General features: G+C 42.1%; 2 protein-coding genes across 2 annotated transcripts; both read right to left on the bottom strand.

The window, feature by feature from the left end:
• Positions 1–7,677: 7,677 nt before the first annotated feature.
• Positions 7,678–10,162, bottom strand: LOC111346002 (uncharacterized). The gene is made up of 3 exons (XM_022953288.2): positions 9,976–10,162; positions 9,154–9,312; positions 7,678–9,071 (listed from the first exon to the last, which is right to left on the bottom strand). Exons 1-3 carry the CDS (start codon positions 10,160–10,162, stop codon positions 7,678–7,680), a joined length of 1,740 nt encoding a protein of 579 aa, XP_022809023.2.
• Positions 10,163–12,304: 2,142 nt separating this feature from the next.
• LOC148725989 (uncharacterized) lies at positions 12,305–19,557 on the bottom strand. Its single transcript, XM_088731568.1, has 4 exons — positions 19,471–19,557; positions 14,560–15,909; positions 13,017–13,049; positions 12,305–12,613 (listed from the first exon to the last, which is right to left on the bottom strand). Exons 1-4 carry the CDS (start codon positions 19,555–19,557, stop codon positions 12,305–12,307), a joined length of 1,779 nt encoding a protein of 592 aa, XP_088587694.1.
• Positions 19,558–21,986: the final 2,429 nt, after the last annotated feature.

Raw genomic sequence — 21,986 nt, 5'->3', positions numbered from 1 at the left:
GAGTCAGTACCACATGCGTTTTAGCCACATGTGAGAATAAAGGGGTGAGCCCTGCACGCACGCATGCCACTTCTAGGAAACACATGACAACGCGGCCAAGATGGAATCCCAGATTCACTAGACCCAAAGCAGTTCGGCAATAGACGAAAAACTCCGGGAAATCACGGACGCAGGAGTGGCGTGCGTGAGAGTCAAGCCCACCGCACTATTAGCCACATGTGCGAATAAAGGGGTGAGCCCTGCACGCACGCATGCCGCTTCTAGGAAACGCATGACAACGCGACCAAAATGGAATCCCAGGCTCACTAGACCCAAGGCAGCTCGGGAATAGACGCACAACTCCGGGAAATCACGGAAGCTGGAGTGGTATCCGTGAGGGTCAGCCCCACCACACTATTAGCCACATGTGCGAATGAAGGGGTGAGCCCTGCACGCACGCACGCCACGTCTAGGAAACGCATGACAACGCGGCCAAAATGGTATCCCAGGTTCACTAGACCTAAGGGAGTTCAGGAATAAGGGCGCAACTCCGGGAAATTACGTACGCTGGAGTGGCTAGCGTGAGAGTCAGTCCCACCTGGGTTAAAGGCACATGTGCGAATGCAGGGGTGAGCCCTGCACGCACGCATGCCACTCCTGGGAAACGCATGACAACGCGGCCAAAAAATAATCCCAAGTTCACTAGTCCCAAGGGAGATCTGGAATAGACTCACAACTCCGGGAAATCACGGACGCCAGAGTGGCATGCGTAAGAGTCAGTCCCACTTGCGTTAAAGGCACAAAATGGAATCCCAAGTTCACTAGTCCCAAGGGAGATCTGGAATAGACTCACAACTCCGGGAAATCACGGACGCCAGAGTGGCATGCGTAAGAGTCAGTCCCACTTGCATTAAAGGCACAAAATGGAATCCCAAGTTCACTAGTCCCAAGGGAGTTCTGGAATAGACTCACAACTCCGGGAAATCACGGACGCCAGAGTGGCATGCGTAAGAGTCAGTCCCACTTGCGTTAAAGGCACATGTGCGAATGAAGGGGTGAGCCCTGCACGCATGCATGCCACTTCTGGGAAACGCATGACAACGCGACTAAAATGGAATCTTAGGTTTACTAGACCCAAGGGAGTTGGGGAATAGCCGCGCAACTCCGGGAGATCACAGACACAGGAGTGGCATGCGTGAGAGTCAGCCCCACCGCACAACTAGCCACATCTGCGAATGAAGCGGTGAGCCCTGCACGCACGCATGCCATGTCTAGGAAACGCATGACAACGCCGCCAAAATGGAATCCCAGGTTCACTAGACCCAAGGCAAATCGGGAATAGAGGCGCACTTCCGGGAAATCACGAACGCCGGAGTGGCATGCGTAAGAGTCAGCCCCACCGCACTATTAGCCATATATGTGAGTGAAGGGGTGAGCCCCGCACGCACGCATGCCACGTCTAGGAAACGCATGACAAAGCGGTCAAAATGGATTCCCAGGTTCACTAGACCAAAGGCAGCTCGGGAATAGAGGCGCACTTCCGGGAAATTACGAACGCCGGAGTGGCATGCGTGAGAGTCAGTCCCACCTGGGTTAAAGACGCATGTGTGAATGAAGGGGTAAGCCCTGCACGCACGCATGCTACTTCTGGGAAACGCATGACAACGCGGCCAAAATGGAATCCCAGGTTCACTAGACCCAAGGGAGTTCAGGACTAGACGCACAACTCCGGGAAACTACGGACGCTAGAGTGGCATGCGTGAGAGGCATTCCCACCTGTATTAAAGGCACGTGTGCGAATAAAGGGGTGAGCATGGCAGCATGCATGCCACTTCTGGGAAACGCATGACAACGCAGACAACGCAGCCAAAATGGAATCCCAGGTTCACTAGACCTAAGGGTGTTCGAAAATAGACGCATAACTCCGGGATATCACGGACGCCGGAGTGGCATGCGTGAAAGTCAGTCCCACCTGCGTTAAAGGCACATGTGCGAATGAAGGGGTGAGCCCTCCACGCATGCATGCCACTTCTGGGAAATGCATGACCACGCGACCAAAATGGAATCCTAGGTTCACTAGACCTAAGGGGGTTCTGGAAGAGACGCACAACTCCGGGATATCACGGACACCAGAGTGGCATGCGTGAGAGAATCCACCCCACCGCACTGTCAGCCACATGCGCAAAAGAAGGGGTAAGCCCTGCACGCACGCGTGCCGCTTCTAGGAAAGGAATGACAACGCGCCCAAAATGGAATCCCAGGCTCACTAGACCCAGGGGAGTTGGGGAATAGACGCTCATCTCCAGGAAGTGACGGACACTAGAGTGGCATGCGTGAGTGTCAGTCGCACCTGCGTTTTAGCCGCATTTGTGAATAAAGGGATGAGCCCTGCACGCACGCATGCCACTTCTAGGAAACGCATGACAACGCGGCCAAAATGAAATCCCAGACTTACTAGACCCAAGGAAGTTCGGAAACAGATGCACAACTCCAGAAATCACGGACGCCGGAGTGGCATGCGTGAGAGTCAGCCCCACCGCACTATTAGCCACATGTGCGAATGAATGGGTGAGCCCTGCACGTACGCATGCCACGTCTACGAAATGCATGATAACGCGGCAAAAATGGAATCCCAGGTTCACTAGACCCAAGGCAGTTCGGGAATAGACGCACAACTCCAAGAAGGCACAGAATCCGGAGTGGTATGCGTGAGAGTCAGAGTGGGTTAAAGTCACATGTGCGAATGCAGGGGTGAGCCCTGCACGCACGCATGCCACGTCTAGGAAACGCATAACAACGCAGCCAAAATAAAATCACAGGCTCACTAGACCCAAAGTAGTTGGGGAAAAGACGCACAACTCTGGGAAATCACGACGCCTGAGTGGCATGCGTGAGAGTCAGCCCCACCGCACTATTAGCCACCTGTGCGAATGAAGAGGTCAGCCCTGCACGCACACGTGCCGCTTCTAGGAAAGGCATGACAACGCAGCGAAAATGGAATCCCAGGTACACTAGACCCAAGGGAGTTTGGCAATAGACGCGCAACTCCGGGAAATCATGGACGCTGGAGTGGCCTGCGTGACAGTCAGTCCCACCTGCGTTAAAGACACATGTGCGAATAAGGGGGAGGGCCCTACACGCACGCATGCCACTTCTAGGAAACGCATGACAACGCGGCCAAAATGGAATCCCAAATTCACTAGACCCAAGGAAGTTCCGGAATAGACGCACAACTCCGTAAAATCACGGACGCTGGAGTGGCATGCGCGAGAGTCAGCCCCACCGCACTATAAGCCACATGTGCGAATGAAGGAGTGAGCCCTGCACGCACGCATACCACGTCTAGGAAACGCATGAAAACGTGGCCAAAATGGATTCTCCGGTTCACTAGACCCAAGAGAGTTCGAAAATAGGGGCGCAAGTCCGGAAAATCACGGACGCCGGAGTGGCATGCGTGAGAGTCAGTCCAACCCGGTTTAAAGGCAGATATGCGAATGAAGGGGTAAGCCCTGCATGCACGCATGCCACTTCTGGGAAACGTATGGCAACGCAGGGAAAACGGAATCCCAGGTTCACTAGACCCAAGGGAGTTCGGGAATAGACGCACAACTCCGGGAAATCACGGACGCCGGAGTGGCATGCGTGAGAGTCAGTCCCACCTGCATTAAAGGGACATGTGTGAATGAAGGGGTGAGCCCTGCACGCATGCATGCCACTTCTGGGAAACCCATTACAACGCGACTAAAATGCAACTTTAGGTTCACTAGACCCAAGGAAGTTCGGGAATAGACGCACAACTCCGGGAAATCATGGACGCCCTAGTGGCATGGGTAAGAGTCAGCCCCACCCCACTATTAGCCACATGTGCAATTTAAGGGGTGAGCCCTGCACGCACGCATGCCACGTCTAGGAAACGCGTGACAACGCGGCCAAAATTAAATCCCAGGTTCACTAGACCCAAGGCAGTTCGGGAATAGACGCACAGCTTCAGGAAATCGCGGAGTGGCATGCGTGAGAGCCAGCCCCACCGCACTATTAGCCTCATGTGCCAATGAAGGAGTGAGCCCTACAAGCACGCATGCCACGTCTAGGAAACGCATGACAACGCAGTTAAAATGGAATCCCAGGTTCACTAGACCCAAGGGAGTTCGGGAATAGAGGTGCAACTCCGGGAAATCACGAACGCTGGAGTGGCATGCGTGAGAGTCAGTCCCACCTGCGTTAAAGGCACATGTGCGAATGAAGGGGTGAACCCTGCATGCACGCGTGCCACTTCTAGGAAACGGATGACAACGCGGGAAAAATGGAATTCCAGGTTCACTAGACCCAAGGCAGTTCGGGAATAGACGCACAACTCCGGGAAATCACGGACGCCGGAGTGGCATGCGTGAGAGTCAGCCCCACCGCACTATTAGCCACATGTGCGAATGAAGTATCAGCTCAAAGTATCAGCTTAGAAAGTCTCATGGTTGCCAATGTACATTATCAACACAGTTGCCAAAGCAAAATAATTAATTTTTGTCATGTTTTTTTTTTTCCTTTTTAATAGAACCTTGTCATTAATTATTGTACTCTGCAGCCATTGTGTGGGATATTATAAAAGACTTCCCGCAATAAAAAGGCTGTGAAGGAAATTAGAGATTGGTTTTCCTCTTTCTTTACCCGTAGAATGTAGAAAACCATAGGTTTCACACTGCAAACAAAAATAACTTGAGATGGCATGTAGAGCTATCAGATTGATTGCATAGAGGTATAGATACCCATCTATCAATTAAACAATTACCTTTTATTCAGTTTGTACTTTTCTGCATGGTTATTTGTATAATTTGTTGGATATCGCTCCCATTGTATTTTTATTTCGTGATGATTAAATAATTACTTATCGATATCTAGAATTCATAATAAAAATCCAAGAACCCATACGGAAAGAGACCATCCAATAATAATGAAAATAAATTGATGAGACTAATGGAATAATTTATCTCGAGATGTAACAATTTACTTGAATTGGGAAGGTTACCAGCGAGCCTCAAGTTGGATTTACTGTCAAAAAAGTATGCTAACTTTCACGTTTCTCGCTGATTAGCCGTTGTTTAAGTTAAAGGCAACCTACCTTGGGTGTATTACCGAGCGATCGATGAAGTTAATGCATCTCATAAAGGGAAAGAAGACCTGTTAAAGAGAAAGAGGAAGCTGGAAGGCAAGAACGTATTGCGCATATTTACGGACAAAAATAAATAGCGACATTCGTTGTTCAAAGCTTCATTAGTGGTTCAATGTAGGACCCAGATCTAGATCGACATTCAACATTCATAAGGAAACGTTTAACATTCAAGCGAACACTCAATATTCAGACTCGAAAGTCTAAATGGACTCCCCCAGAGGGCCAGTTCGCATCATTAGACCTTTTTATCAAAAAATTCCGCCACGATATCAACAAACTCAATTTCAAACATATTAACAAATTTTCTAATCTCTCTTCTGAAGAGTGGGAGGCTCTAAAAAGTCTTAGAAAACGCCAAGACATAGTTATCAAAGCGGCCGATAAGGGCGGCTCAGTCGTTGTTTGGCGCACCGACCTCTACCAAAAAGAAGCTCTGCGGCAACCTTCTGACACCTCTTTTTAGCAAAAGGTCCACAAAGACCTCACTGCCAGCAATCAAAATTCCGTCAAGAATACGATCAACCAACTCATAACTAAACAAGAATTGCCGGCCACAGCAATAAATTTCATCATAACCACTCCTACAACTTCTCGTATTTACTTTTTACCTAAAATTCACAAACCTAACAGCCCAGATCGGCCCATTGTCTCGGCTTGCAGTTGCCCTACCAAACTTATCTCCAGCTATCTAGACAAAGTTTTGGCTCCCATCGTCAAAACTTTACCATCGTATATTAAAGATAGCCAACACGCGCTTCAAATTTTTCGAGACTTTATTTTCCTTGGCCAAAACAAACTTGTTTTCACCATGGATATTACGTCTCTTTACACTGTCATTCCTAATGGCGAAGGCCTTCTGGCCCTTAAACATTTTTTTTTGATCAACGTACTGTTAAGGAACCTAAATCTGAAACACTACTACGCTTAGCTGAACTAGTGCTCACGCTCAATTGTTTTTCATTCGGAAACAACTTCTTCAAACAAACCCATGGTGTAGCCATGGGCACTAAAATGGGACCTAGCTATGCCAATCTTTTTGTAGGTTTTGTCGAACATCAATTTTTCAGCCAATACAACGGGTCCAAACCTGAGCTCTACGGTCCCTACATCGACGACTGTATCGGCGCCACCTCCTGTACCAGAGAGGAGTTCAATCAATTCATAACCTCAGTCAATTTTTTTCACCCGGCTTTGAAATATACCTGGGAAATTTCTGACAATTCTTTATCCTTTTTAGACATCAAAGTTTCAAAGTGAAGGTGACGGTTTTTGCACTAGTGTGTATTACAAACCTAAAGACTCGCAAAATTACTTGTTATATTTGACTTCGCATCCATCTCACGTTAAGAATTCCATCATTCGCTCCGACAAAGGGCTAACGCTCGAAACTTCAGCTTTTGTCATCGTTACGGTGGCCAATTTACCATTTCAACTTTGTTGATAAATCCAAATTAATTCAATATTCAAGACAACTCGTCGTTCACGGTAACATTCATTACTCGTACCAAGCTTCTACATGCGGCGACAGAGCTTAATAACGTACACGCATTTGCCAGGTTTTTCCGCGGAAACACGGATTTTGAGTCGTTCGCATGGTTGATTTCCTATTCTGTTGCTTCGAGGCGTTGTTTTCCTTGCCGCTTTTCTTTTACAGAACAACCTCCAAAAATTTGGTGCACCTCCTGGTGGATTTTAAAAAATTAATATTCTCCTTTAAACCTTTGGAAATAGGAAAGTGCCTTCGACGAAAACAGAGTTCCTCGGTTTTAAAGGTCAGCCCTTATTATTTTCCGCTAATTTCGCTAAATTTTAGACCTAGAACACTTAAGCTCGCTTGTTGACCGCATACCTGCTGACGTAGCATTTCATTATTCAGCTCTGTCCATGCGTGCCAGACGATGATTATTTAGCATGCGTAGCCTGGCTCTTTTAAGGGAGGCGGGGTGGTAGGGAGGGTTTGGGAGTTTGGGGCAGAAAAAAAGCCTGCTCTCAGCCTATTCAAATTTTCATAACGCCCACTTTCGCGATGAAATTACCCTGGCCAATCAGCGATCAACGGAAGTGTAAACTGACTCAACACGCAACGCTTTACACAAACTGAAAATGAAGTAACACAGTTCGGAACATCCTCCCGCCAGATGCAGGGAGTGCATCACTACATGTAACTTGCCAACAAAGTTCAATAAAGTTCAACTGAAATATTCAACAAGTTCTCATCAAGTTCAGTTAAGTTCAGCAGCTAAGTCAGCATCACAGGCTTCAAATAAGTGTAGCCGTTGTACTGGACGACGGGTAACACTTCCAGATGAGGTTCAAAGAGTAACGGATCGGAAAAGACCATCGCGGCCTGTGTGGGTGTCTTCCACTCATGCACGTGACCACTGACCCCGAGCTAGGCAATCCTCACTCACCAGGACCAAGTCACCTTTACGGATTTTACGACCACTCTTATGCCATTTCTTGAGGGGTGTCAGGTATTTCAGATACGCTGCATGCCAGCGCTTCCAAAATCCATTTATGAGCCTCTGATGATACTAAAAACGTTTGGTGAGGGCTCTTGACGTCTGTTCTGAAACACGAGTGTCTTTAGTTGGACATACTTGAAGATTTCTGCCAATCAGAATATGTGCAGGGGTAATCACACTGTAGCCATCAGGGTCTGCACCAAGGTAAGTAAGAGGACGACTGTTTAGCTGTGCTTTAATTTCAGCCAAAATAGTAGTTAACTGCTCGGTGTCCAACATTGCTTTGGCAAATAGTTTCTTCAATGGCGTCTTGACGCTCTTTATAACTCGCTCATAAAACCCACCCCACCACGGGGCCTTCTCCACAATGAACTTCCACTGAATCTTCTTTTCGGACAAAACACTCTGTGTTTGGTCTGATTGCAATACTCTCCAACATTGCCGTAGCTCCTTGTGAGCAGCCTTGAAATTTTTTGCATTATCTGACCAAATAATGCTGCACATTCCTCTTCTTGCAATCATGCGTCTCAAAGCAAGGAGAAAGCGCTCAGCCGTCATATCACACACCAACTCTAAATGTACCGCACGGGTAACTGCACATGTAAATAAACAGATGTAGACTTTATCACCACTGTCTTTCAAATACAAAAGACCGGCAAAGTCTAAACCCACATTAGTGAACGGCGGCGCAGGCTTAATTCTGTCTTCAGGAAGTGGTGCCATCCGCTGACCAAAGGGCTTTGTAAGGTAATGGCCACAAAGTAGACAGTTCCTTAGTGTCTGACGGACAGTTAATCGTCCTTTGATCAACCGAAATTTCTGTCGCAAAACTGAGAAAGTGTGTTCAACTCCAGCATGTAGTTCACGACGGTGAACATCATCAATCAGCAACTTAACAACAGGATGATTAGAAGGCAAGATAATAGGATGCTTCTCCTCTTCTGGTAACAGTGACTTGTGAATTCTTCCTCGAACACGAAGAAAACCACTAGTAGTATACATGAACGGGTTCAAATTGGCCAGGTTGCCGTCTTTCTCTGGACCATGCTGTTTACTTGACGTAATTTCTTCAGGAAAACTTGCTTTTTGTACATGAGATATCAACCATCTTTCTGCATTCTGTATCTCTGAACTGGTTAAGATGCTGTCAATTCTTTCGTCTTCTTTCACCCTTGAGTTGGTAACAAATCTTTTGATCCAAGCAACAGTTCGTAGCAAGCGACTATACTTGCTGAACCTTGTGAAATCAATAAATGGCTCTTTGGGTTCAACAATACAACTGACACTAGCTTTACTCTTCCTCTCTTGATCAACAATTTCATCGGAAGGTTTTGACCTTAGATCCTCGTGCCAATCTTTCTCGGACTCTTGCAACCAAAAGGGTCCTTTCCACCACAAATGACTCTCTCCTAGCTGACTTGCAGATAAGCCTCGGGTAGGTAGATCGGCTCGGTTCTGCGGTCCTGGAGAATATTAATTTTTTAAGGAGAATATTAATTTTTTAAAATCCACCAAATGCGTGTAGCTCCACTTTAGGATTCTGACTTAATGGCAAATCAGTGTAACATCTTGGAATGGGAAGGTGTTCAAGTTCTGAAAGCTCTTGAACCCACTGATTCCGTTTCAATGAGACTTCCACGGGAACTTCTTCATCCCATCCAACACCTTGGGTCCACAAACTTTGCAGAATCAATTTTGACCTCACTGAAAAGGGTGCAATTAGACCAATCGGATCAAATATCTTTGCTGCTAAAGACGCCACCTTTCTTTTAGTGTACTCTGTCTTCGATCTCGACCTAACAATGTTCACATCAATTGCAAAGACGAGGCTGTCAGTTATCGTATTCCACTTTAATCCTAGTGCTTTTGTGATTGAATGTTATTCTGCTAGATTACTCTCCAAGTTGACAAGACTAACAGCTGCTCTGTCCCTCTCGGGTATGGCCTCCATAAGCTCAGACGAATTACTTGACCATTTTTTCAGACTAAAGGCAACTTTCTGCATAAGCTCAGTCGTACTTCGTTGCAATTTCAGCAACATAAGTGTTTCTCAAAATTTCGCTTGATGCAACAGGGAATGTTTCCTCACATCTTTTCACATGCTTTTGAAAAGTACCGATGGCAAGAAACAGACTGGAAACAACTCCAAATGTGACCCTTGCCATTCTATAAATCTTAGGCGTTACCTTGGGGTCCAAATCTCTCCATAGATACCGGTGTGAATCTCTGTCTTCTTCTTTTAATAAAATCTGCAGAAACATCCTCTCTATGTCACCTATTATGCCAACATAATTCTTTCGAAAACGCAGAAGAATTCCGACAAATACAATGCTGGCCCTGGCTCTAAGCAGCTGTTCAGAGAGATACCACAGCTATCTTTCGCTGACGCATCAAACACAACTCTTCTCTTGGTTGTCTGCTTGTCTTTTCTGATGACTGCATGATGAGGCAGATAGAACACAGGACGCCCATCTGTCGGTGTTATTTCATCACAAAGTACTTCTTCTGCAACACCATTGTCAACATACTTGTTAATCGCTTCTATGTACGACATAGCTTTCATTGGCTCTTGGAGCAGCTTTTTTTCTAGATTGTACAACCTACTTTCTGCTTGCTGGTAATTATCTTTCAATGCTATATTTCGAAGATAGACCATCTCGCTGGATGAAGATCCATAGCTTCAGCTGGCCGGCATATCACTGCTGTAGTAAGTGCTTCAATACGCTGAGGTTGTCCAGATTTGTCAACAGGTGCCACAGTAAATGCAATTCTCTTCCACAAAGTGCTTTTGGTAGCCTCTCCTCCAAATCCAGAGACTGCCCTTTTGACACTCTTCCCATCAAGACCAAGCTCATCAATTACACTCTACCGAACATACGATGTTTGAGAACTAAGATCAAAGAAACATCTCACAACTTTTGAACACCCATTCAGTCCACAAAAAATAGCTGGCACAGTCTGCAGAATCACTTTTCCAACTGAGCCCACTGCAACAGAATTTGCCACAACTGAAGATGGCACAGGAGGACCTGAGGACGAGGATGGTAATTCAGGGGCTGATTTCACCTTGACTTCGCACAAGTGAGGCCGAGCTGAATCCTGATGCAGGACACTGATGTCTTCCTTGGCAGTGCTTGCATGGAGGCTTCTGGCACACTTCAGCTCTATGACCAGTTTCAAGGCATCGGAAACACACGCCTTTAGACGTTGCCTTTCTGAAACTTTCTTTTACAGGCAATGATAGAAAACTGAGACACGACTTTAAACCATGGTTTTTGTAGCAAATGACTAACTTGCCCTCTTGCGTTGTCGCACATAATGCAGAGGTGGATGACTTTTTGTGAGCAGTTAAACTTGAAAAGTTTTTCACGATCTCCCGGATTTTCCTTTGCTGGTGTTTTTTAATCAAGAGAAGGAGGCTGGGAAGACTCTTTAGCTCTGATCAATTGTTTCAAGAAAGCAAACCGTGTTTTCACGTCTACACGGTCCTGCTTAGCCTTTTCCTTGCTGACCTCCAGTTCCCATTTTTCCATAACCTCCTTTGGCAGCTTGTCCACTATAAGGGGCACCAGAACTGGAGCCAAAGTCTCAGAGTTAAACTTTTCACCCATGGACAAGACAGAACGAACATGACCTATCACTTCATCGTAAAATTTACGCATGGAAGTTGCATCATCACAGTTCAAACGTGGCAAATGAATCAAGGATCTTACATGTGCATCAAGTATTAACCTTGTGTGCCCAGAGCTTTTCTTCACGATTTCTAAAACTGGTTCATAATTCGCTTGAACCACTGCAAAACCTTTCACTGCTTCAGCGGCCGAACCATTTAGCGACCTCATCACATACGCTAGCCTTTGGACATGTGCCAAAGGCTGGTAGATTGATCTTGGGTAGCTGAACTTGTACTTGAGAAGATGACTGGGATGCGGGTGGACTGTTCCCAGCCAATTTCACTTCTGAAACATGTTTACTTGCAAAATAACTCGTCATTTTGGCCATGCTCTCAATTATACGCGCTTCATACTCATTGTGAATCTCACATTCAGCATCAATGTCTGCATCTTCCAACATAATGCACATTGTGCCTTGCACCTCTTGCAAGTCGCTCCACTTACTTGCGATATTATCCTTCAACACTTGAACTCGTCCATGGCTATCTTGTTCTGACAGGGCTTCGTCGATTGACTTCAGCGTGTCTGTGACAGATTTTCTCAGAAATCTCCTCTTTTTCTTGATAGCCTCTAAATCTTTCCACATTTTCAAACACCACAAATTTCACTGACCTCAACTAATCGAAGTAACACAGTTTTTGCAAATTCAAAGACGTTCCACTCGATCAAGGTGCTGATGCAATACACATGTGTTTTGGCGCCAATCGCCGATATGCGAAAACCGACTTCTTCGCAGCAACAAACGAGAGTCAAACATTCCTTTTCGTTCGACCAGTCGTCGTTACCGTTTCTCCAAATGAACACGAAAGTACCATGAAAGTAAATGATTTACTCACTAAACGCAACGAACAACTTTGACATTACATCTCATTCCGACCATCTCGACCCGAACGTCGAGCTTACGTGTTTGCAATAAGTCATAAACTCCCACGCAGTCTCCACTCACTTGGACCCAGTGTCCACTCACTCAACACGCAACATCTTGCACAAACTGAAAATGAAGTAACACAAAACATAAGTTTTCAGTTCGGAACACTTTGTAACAAACCAAAACCAACCTGAGCTGTAAGTACTGTACTGTGTGAATACCCAGCAGCTAGTTTGGTCACTTGATAGTCATCAAGTGCTTGCACATGTGTTGGGAGGAGTGCATCTTTAATGCTGTCCACTCCTAACTGTCCATGGACTCCCCACCCCCACGACCCCACCCGGTTATCTGCTGACTGAGCCATGGAGTGATAATGTCCACACATAACTGCTATACATTTCTTGCCCAATAGCTCGGTAATGTAGACAGGCCTTGTCTGTTGCAGTGTGTCTCCTTGGCCAAGCTTTCGTCAAAATAACACAACATTGTTAAAAAAAATTATCATGTGAATCATGAAATTATTTCTAAATGCATTGTCTGATTCAAAGATTTTGTGTTCCAAGTTGAAAACTACCACCTCAGAAAAGGCATTCAGGTAGGGCTCTGCCTTTTATCCTTCAAGTCCCTATAACATCCATATAAATTATTATCCTGTAAACATGTAGTGAGATACTCAAACTTATCATGTAGAAATTGCTATCTTGATCTAACGTAAAATTCTTGTAACTAATTTCCAAGGAAATGTGTAGCAGTTAGAGGGGAGAATTGACAATCAGACTTTGGGGTTAAGTTAAAGGGTTAAAATCGAAAGGGACATCTTGCAAGGATGCTGATAAAATTTGCATTGACAAAGTTGTATTTCTTACCTGTCCATACTCTGATGATCCCCGAGAATACACCTATATGAGGGAAAATAATCAAATTAATCCCTGACCCATACTTCTTGCCAGCTGCCCTCACATCAATGAATCAAAATGTATCACATTTTGCTCAGAATAGAGGTCATGGTTAATAGTTCCTGCTTAAAATGAGAGCAGTTCTTCATACAAGTCTGCTGGGAATAATAATAAAATAAAAGACTTATACCGCGCCAGTATCCTACTGTTCAAAGGCGCCTACAAAGACTTTAACATTAACACTTAAGACAGCTAATATTAATTATAAAAGGCTTTTCTAAAAAGGAAAAGTTTTTAATCTACTTTTAAAAACAAACACAGACTGAGCATTTCTAATTTTACTTGGCAAAGCATTCCATAATGATGGTGCTGCTACAGAGAAGGATCTTGCGCCATATGTTTTCAAGTTATAGGATAGAGAAACCAGAAGGTGCTTGGATGATGAGCGTAGTTGACCCGATGGGGTGTAACATGTAAGCAAATCACAAATGTAGGTTATAAGTAAAGTCATAAATAATACGTTGATTAACGGGAAGCCAATGAAGATTGAAAAGAACAGGCGTAATGTGATCATGCTTTTTTTATAAGTGTGACGAGGCGCGACCCGGCATTCTGGACGTGTTGTAGCTTTTTTATAGTATAGGCTGGTAGGCCATACAAAAGGGAATTACAGTAATCCAGCTTCGAAGATACAAACATATGAACCAGCAATTCAGTAGTGGTCGCTGAAAGATATTTTCTGATATAGCTAATATTTCGCAAATGATAAAATGAAGATTTGCAAATGTCAGTAATATGATCCTTAAAGCAAAACTGGCTGTCGAGCATAGTGCCGATATTCCTCGCCTTTTGCACGGAATGGATAGTCTCACCAGCAATTGAAATTTCGTGAAGGAGTGGTCTTGGAAGATGTTTAGCGGAGATCACCAATAATTCAGTTTTCTTTATTTAATTTAAGGCGATTAACCATCATCCAATGACTGATTTCATCCACACAGCTCTCGATGCTACAAACCGCTAGATCCCTATCACCTAGTACGGTTGGTTGGAAAGACAAGTAAAGCTGTGAGTCGTCAGCATAAAAGTGATAGCTCAGGTTAAATCTCTTTACGATATCTGAAAGCGGTGAAGTATAAAGCAAATACAAAATGGGTCCCAGGACAGATCCTTGTGGCACTCCACATTTAAGGTGATGTTTTGTAGAAGTACCACCATCAACGGAGACATATTGGGTGCGACTCGATAAATAAGATTGCAACCATAATAGAGGCTTTCCAGCTATCCCAAACCGTACACGTAAACGAGAGAGGAGGATGGTATGATCGACTGTATCGAAGGCAGCGGAAAGGTCTAACAACAGTAAAACTACGACTCGACCATTATCCATGGCAGAAAGAATATCATTGTGAACACGAATAAGTGCAGTTTCAGTACTGTGATATTGCTTGTACGCCGACTAGAATGTCTCATTTAACTAATATTCGCTAATGTAGGAGATAAGTTGATTAGCTACCAATTTTTCAATTGCTTTGCTAATAAATGAAAGATTCGATACAAGGCGATAATTGCAGAACTGAGTATGATCCAAAGAAGGTTTCTTAAGGAGCGGGCGTAACATGGCAACCTTGAGTTGCGAAGGCATCTGACCAGATTCCAATGAGATATTTATTATTATGGAAATGAAATGCAACAGAACACTAAGTGCATTTCTTGTAACATAACCAGGAAGAGGATCAAGAGCACATGACTTAGCAGCCAGATTCATGATACTTGTATGAAATTCGTCCGCTGTTACCATTTTGAAAATATCAAAAGAATATGGACAGGCGTTATCAACGACAGGAACTGTATCTCGATGAGAGAAAGCAGCAGTCGTTATATGACCCCGTATTCTATCTATCTTTGTAGTGAAGTACTCAATAAACTTGTTGGCAAGATCAGTGGGCGATTTGCAGGGGGGATATTGAATATCTGTTTTCCTTTGTAGTAGTTTATCAGTTATCTTAAAAAGCTGTTTATAATTTGACTGATTCTCATTGATTAATGATGCGAAATAATTCCTCTTGGAGTCACGAATTAAGATGTTGACAGCATCACATCCCTTAATAAACAACTTACGATCAGAAGGAAGTTTGGTCATTCGCGAGCGTCGTTCAAGTTTTCTACGGGATCTCTTTAAATTATTTATCTCCTCAGAATACCAAGGTGAAGCGGGACGCAAAGTAACTATCTTGGTTTGCAGTGGAGCATGAGTCTCAGGTATGGAAGTAAGGACTCTGTTATATTGATCAATCAAATAATCCAAGGATGAAGATGACGAGGCAAAAAGATCAGGAGGGCTCCAATTCGTAACATCAGCATTGAAATTATCAAAATCAATCGATCGTAGCTTTCTGAATGAAATAATCTTCTTGTCGAGCGGCGGCTTATTAAGCGAGAGCTGGAAGTGAACAGCAGCGTGATCAGAGATGACAAAAGGAGAACCAATTGTTAAATTCGAAACAATATTATCATCAGATCTTGTAATCACAAGATCTAAGGTGTGTCGATCTTTATGTGTTGAGCCATGTTTATGTCGAGTAAGACTGAAAGAATCCAACAATTGGAGAACTTCAGTTGAGTGTTGAAAAGAACAGGTGTCAACGTGTATATTAAAATCACCAACTACTAATAGTCCACCGGGATCAGCGATATAGTGCTCCAGGAACGTAGAAAACTCATTAAGGAACAATGAGGGTGTTAAACCATTCAAGGTCGAGGGAGGTGGGCGATAAACAATAATAACTCTGAGTTTTAAACCGACTGTACTTGGCAATAACAAATCCATATATTCAAAGGACAAAAACCTCTTGAGCGGCTGCAACTTTAAGTTGAAAGATGATCGAAATAACAAGCTAACTCCACCTCCACGAGTAGAACCGGGTCTAGGAACATGATGAAATGAATAACCTGAAGGACATAAATCACGAATAATTAATTCATTGTCAGCATCAGATACGTATGATGCACGATCCTCGCAGTAGAGAGCGCTAGTTATGCAATGGCGAAAATCAGACCCGAAAAAAATCAGGCCTGTACGGGTTTATTGCGAATAATCACAGATTGATTGGTGTAAAACGGTATCAGTCAGAAGTAAAACGTTTCAATGAAAATCCCCAAAAAACTAGCGGTTCCTCAAATCGCATCGTTAAGACGCCTACTTTCAGAGGCCATAAGAAGGCCCCATAGTCTACAACCCAAAATTTTATCAACATGTGGAGCAACTAGTATAAAAAGAAACTGTTTCGCAGTTTCAATCGTTAGTCCTTCGCGAAAGCTACATCGATAGGCTCAAGATGTTTGCAGCGCGTTGAACTCCATTACAGGATCACACTTCTGGTTATGGTTATGTCAAGCTCTATTGGGCAAGATCAAAATGAAGATATACAAACACAAACAAAATAAGTAAATGAATAAATAAATGATAATAAAAATATAATTAAAAAATTGATAAAAAAATTTAAGGCCCAAAAGGGATGGGCACACTCACACCCATGCGGGGTGCCTACCCTAGGAAAATATTAGAATTTAAAATATGTACAAGTAAAAGATAAAATAAAATCTAGTTTAGTAAGAGGAAAATCTAATTGTTGGAGAATCTAATTGTACAAAATTGTCATCTAAAAGTAGAGAAATCTAAAGGAAATGAAAAATAAGATATAATCTTGATGCTATTCCTTTTGGAGTAGCCACAAGATTGAAAAGAAATTGCTCTGAAAAAGTATTTTTTGCCGAGAGAACAGCTGAGTACAAAGAGTACCTTGTTAACCGGGGTTACCCTTCTAAATTAGTTCTAAACAATTCTCCAAGGCCTCCGCCATTCCTAGAAATAATTTACTCAGGACTCGTGGAAAAGAAACGAAGAAACTATTTCCATTTATTATTAGATTTAATCCTAACTTGCCTGACGTAGGCAACATAATCAGAAAGCATTTGTTTATTCTGCAATCTAACCCCAAATTGAAAGAACTTTTTCCTCGAAGTTCTATCATATCATCTTTTCGTCGATCGAAAAATCTCAGAGACCAACCATTCCTCATAACAATGGCTGCTTTAAGTGCGATGGGAAAAGATGCGACCTCTGTCAGAATTTCTTTGTTAAATCTAAAACATTTCTCAGCTTTCAGACGGGCGAAAACTACACCATTCACTCTAGACTTTCCTGAGATTCTAAAAATGTGATTTACTTGGCTTCTTGCAAGAAATGTCGCCTGCAATACGTGGGATCTACTACTACCGACTTTAAAGTTAGATTTGGAAATCACAAACCTGCTATACTCACAAAGAAACCAACTTGTGAAGTAGCGATACACTTTAACAAAACACCACACACCCTGGACGATTTTTCGTTCCAATGCATTGATCAGGCACAGGCCCCTAGTTGCTCTGAGGAGATCGATAGGCTTTTAATCACAAAAGAGGCTCATTGGAGTGCTCAGTTGTTCTCTTTGGCACCCCAAAGTTTGAATAAAAGAAAGGAATTTCATTCTAAAAATAGAACTTGCTACAATTAATTTTCCATCTTATATTAGGCGCTACTAATTGATCGTTCAAAGGCCCTTTTCTTGGATTTTGTCGGCCCTTTAGGTGTGGATTGGACTCAGAGGCCCTGCCAAGGGATCTTATTATGATTAATATCATTTAAGGGCCCCGCCAGGGATTTTGTTGCTAATTTGCCCTTTCGGCCTCCAAAGCCCTTGTTTTGGGATCTTGTTACGGTTTACAGTTGTAGTTAAAAAGGGGCCTCTCCCTTTCTTTGCTTGCCGCATTGCTTCTTTGCAATTGGTCACGCCACTCATTTAACATATTTAGTATTCTTATCTCTTAGTATTTTGTCCACTGTTTTCTTTGTAATTAGGTTTTTTGTGATCTTTTTATTAGCACCAGTTCATTAGTCGTTATCTGTAGTTACGTAATCAGTAGCACTTCGATCTTATTTAATGCTCTTTTTTTATTTCAAAAGTTGTAAATAACTGAAGAAGGTCTCTGACCGCAACGTTTTCTATTAAACTATTTTATATTTTTGACGTCAGAAGTTGTCCATCCTCGCAATTTTTAAACTTTCTACGTTCGTGTTTGCTGTGAGGATTGGACTGCTAGTCTTTATTGATCCTCCTGGCGCGGTGCACCTTTATTGGCCTGATCGAGAATTCCACTAGCGACATATGAATATATATGAATATATATATATATAACTATACCTCAAGATTTAGGTTACTTGAACTTTTACTGCAACTCTCTCATGAGTTGCAGTAAAAGTTCAAGTAGCCTAAATCTTGGGGTATAATTATCCATAGCTCTAGCCCTGCTATTGAGCACTTTTTAGTAGATGATGATCTCATTCCGCTATTTTGGTTATATATATATAAAAATTCGCAGTCCAAACCTCACAGCAAACGCGAACGTAGAAAGTTTAAAAATTGCGAGGATGGACAACCTCTGACATAAAAATAAAAAGAATTTTAGTAAAAAACGTTTCGGTCAGAGACCCTCTTCAGTTATTTAAATAACTGGGTAAATAATTGAAGAAGGTCTCTGACCGAAACGTCTTTTATTAAAATTTTTTATATTTTTTTTTATATCTTTTACGTCAGAAGTTGTCCATCCTCTCAATTCTTAAACTTTCTGCGTTCGTGTTTGCTGTGAGGCTTGGACTCCGAATCTTTATTGATCCTCCCGGCGCGGTGCACCTTTGTTGGCCTGAGAGTTCCACTAACGACTTGCGATATATACATATATATATATATATATATATATATATATATATATATATATACAATATGTATCAAGCAATGTTTCACGGATATCAAGTTTAACCGTTCTATATATATATGTATTCAGTTAGTGACATGAACACTCGGTTAGACCACTTTGTTACATTTGTGGGCTATATACTGTCACATAATGGTTTTTAGATATCACTTCGTCGCATATCTATCAAATTCAATTACAATTTGATGTTAACAATAATAATAGCTAGAGCAACATTAACGATAACAGCATAAATTGACTGCTTCCCCAATAGTGCTTTACAGGGTTGATAAAACCAAATTGCAAACAAACATTGTAAATAACATAATGTTAAAAAATTCCAACTGGCAGGAGGCAGACCAGTCGACTATATACAAAGCACAGCCAAAGAGTTAAACCAATGAGAAGCAGCTGGAGGCTTGAACATAGAGCCACCAGATTACCAGTCCAACACTGTACTGCTTCTCTCATTTAAGGGATAATGCCTAACGTTTAATAGATTTGATTTATTTATTATTGAGATTTTCTATTTGAGGCTAAACGTGCATTTTTTAAAATAATGTAAAGAGAACCATACATCAAGTTGTCATAGGGTCATAATTTTTAACTGATATTGACTTCATGATTTGCTCACCTGATAACCATCTGCCTCGTTGTCTAATTCCCAGCCTTCCTTAAGATCCTCAAGTCTCACATTTATCTTTTCGCTGCTATTGTACATTTTGAAGGGTTTCTCAATCCAAGCGGGCCTCTATGATCTAAAAGACTGCTTGTCTTGGTTCTCCACCCGCTTATTAAGGCAAGATATGTACATCAGCGAAGTGGCGCACTGAGCATTTTCAAGAGTGACTACATGTAAGAGTGTTATTCTCTAAATTTCTAGCAAACTGCTTTTTTTTCTTTTGTTTTGCAAACGCAATACAAACCCCCTTCACACAAGTAGACATCTTTTTATCTACACTGCACCAATATACTCTCTGTACATAAAAATGCTGGTGGGAGACGCGATGACATTAAGGTTCGCACGTTAATCACAGGAATGTACAAGGAGTTGTATCCGACTAAAAGAAGTAGTAATATTCGTTGTCGCTTCAAGTCCTTGAGACTGGGTTATAATTATGCTCCAGCAGTAAGAGATCTGTCCCTAGTTGTTCGAAGTTTAATTGGGTAGCGTTATTCACCGGATGAGTTGCTATCCTTTGAATAGCGCCTTATGTTTTATGTTATATTAACCCTTTCCGCTGGATACCGATTTATCTGTAGAATAGTGTTATACTTCCTTTCAAAAAACGGCGCCTGGAGTCATAACATATACTATTCCAAAACAGGGATCACATTTTGTTCCTGGGCAACCGAGCTCGATATGCATTTGCCGTACTCGATTACCATTCCTGCTCGATGAGCAAACCACGTTTTATAATCGAGCTCGATAACTACAAGTCGAGCTCGATTGGATCACTCACAGTTTCTGGGCAACCAGTCGATTTTAAATCGTCACGATTTATAAGTCACTCGATAAACGATTTAAAGCGAGACTCGTTTGTTTGTGAATAGAAACGAGACTCGTTTATAGAAACGAGACTCGTTTTTAGGAACGAGACTCGTTTTTAGAAACGAGACTCGTTTGTAGAAACGACACTCATTTTTAAAAACGAGACTCGTTTGACGACGAAACGAGAGTCGTTTTGCGAAAGAATGCTCGTGTGCCAAACTTTGCTCTTGGCGCATGCGCGGATGTATATATTTTTTTTTTCCAGGGTAAAGTTTTAGGTTCAAGATAAGCTGGGATTTTGCTGAAATATGTTAAGGTAATCTCTATTTTCTTTTTCTTGGGATTATAAAGTGCAGGGAAGGCCTTAACCGATATTTTTATAGAGCTTCTAGCATGAATTTCAGCACATAAAGTAGCACTAATTAATTAACTAATTAATTAAGTTGAAATCTTGAATCGGATCCTATCCCATTACTAAAGTTACTTCATCTTTCCACAACAAGAGGGAAACCAGAAATTAAAACCATGAAAGATGTACATTTTGATAAATAAAAATTAAATGCTGAAACTTCGTATTCATTATGCAAGGAATATTTCATCATATTTTGCTGTTTTAGACTTTTTTTTCCCTTTAAGTAGACGCATAGCTGCTTCAACTTGGGCTTTCTATATCGCACATCTGGAGTTATCTTTAGGAGACTGCCCTGTTGCCATTGTTACTGTCGTTACGAAATTTTTTCATTTCCAATCATGAATAAGTCTACTTGTTTTTATTTTTGCTTGCTGGAGTGTAATGAATGTTGTTATGGTACTAGACAATAATCAAAATAATAGGAGTAGGTTCCTACAGGTGCTAAAGGTTGAAATTGAAGGGCTTTTCAATGACTTTGCCAAGTTTTAGATAAATTGAAGGACCTCTTTTGGAAAGGTTTGCATAAGAAAGTTTAAAAATTATTTAACATTATTTCTCAGCTTTTCTATTAAAGTACTGCAATTTTTTACTTGAAAATTGTTGAGAAAAAGCATTGCAAAAATCAAGTTCTAGTCCTCAAATTCAAGTACTTTCAAGACCTTGAATTTGTAATTTTTGAATTCAAGCATCTTCAAAGACTTTCAAGGCTTTTATGAACTATGAGTAGGTAATGTACTTGCCTTTAACTGCAAGGAGAAGGGAATTTTTTATCTATTATTGATATCGAATCAAAGTTTGTTGCAAAATGTTCACCCAAGGGGAGTTTTCACAAATCAGTTGATTGAAGCAATATTACTTTTCAATAGTTCATGTTGTTTTTAATAGAAAAATGTCTGAATATTGAATATCGCTGATGGCCACAACAAGAGAAGTTGTACTATTTACAGTTTTAGTATATTCAATTAGAGGGATTTGACTTTCATTAGATACCAAGAGGCAATACACATATTTTGACCTTTTAGTGGGTTAAAAATACATGTCATAAAAAAAGAACTGAAAACCTCATTGAAAACCCTGTGCATTCATTATTATTTCTTACAAGATTTTCAAGAACTGATTTGCTATTAACTGAATCAGACATTGTTCCTTCACTGTAATCACTTTTAGGATCTAAACTTAATTTAATTCAGATGGTTCTTATTATCTCCCTTTTTTTTTCCATGCTACAATAACTATTTTGCATAAG

The sequence above is a fragment of the Stylophora pistillata genome, chromosome 8 (assembly GCF_964205215.1).
Source record: "Stylophora pistillata chromosome 8, jaStyPist1.2, whole genome shotgun sequence".
Classification (NCBI taxonomy): Eukaryota; Metazoa; Cnidaria; class Anthozoa; order Scleractinia; family Pocilloporidae; genus Stylophora; species Stylophora pistillata.
This window is presented reverse-complemented; position numbering and strand designations above follow the sequence as displayed.

Excerpts from the sequence above, each read along its gene's own strand:
- LOC111346002 (XM_022953288.2), bottom strand. The coding sequence starts at position 10,162 with ATGTCGTACATAGAAGCGATTAACAAGTATGTTGACAATGGTGTTGCA. Across the intron at positions 9,313-9,975 it reads GTCAGCGAAAGATAGCTGTG|TGAGGTCAAAATTGATTCTG; the intron begins GTATCTCTCTGA and ends CACCCTTTTCAG. Across the intron at positions 9,072-9,153 it reads TTACACTGATTTGCCATTAA|GACCGCAGAACCGAGCCGAT; the intron begins GTCAGAATCCTA and ends AATATTCTCCAG.
- LOC148725989 (XM_088731568.1), bottom strand. The coding sequence starts at position 19,557 with ATGTACAATAGCAGCGAAAAGATAAATGTGAGACTTGAGGATCTTAAG. Across the intron at positions 13,050-14,559 it reads GCAAAGCAATTGAAAAATTG|GTGTATTCTCGGGGATCATC; the intron begins GTAGCTAATCAA and ends TCCCTCATATAG. Across the intron at positions 12,614-13,016 it reads GATCATCAGAGTATGGACAG|CTTGGCCAAGGAGACACACT; the intron begins GTAAGAAATACA and ends TTTTGACGAAAG.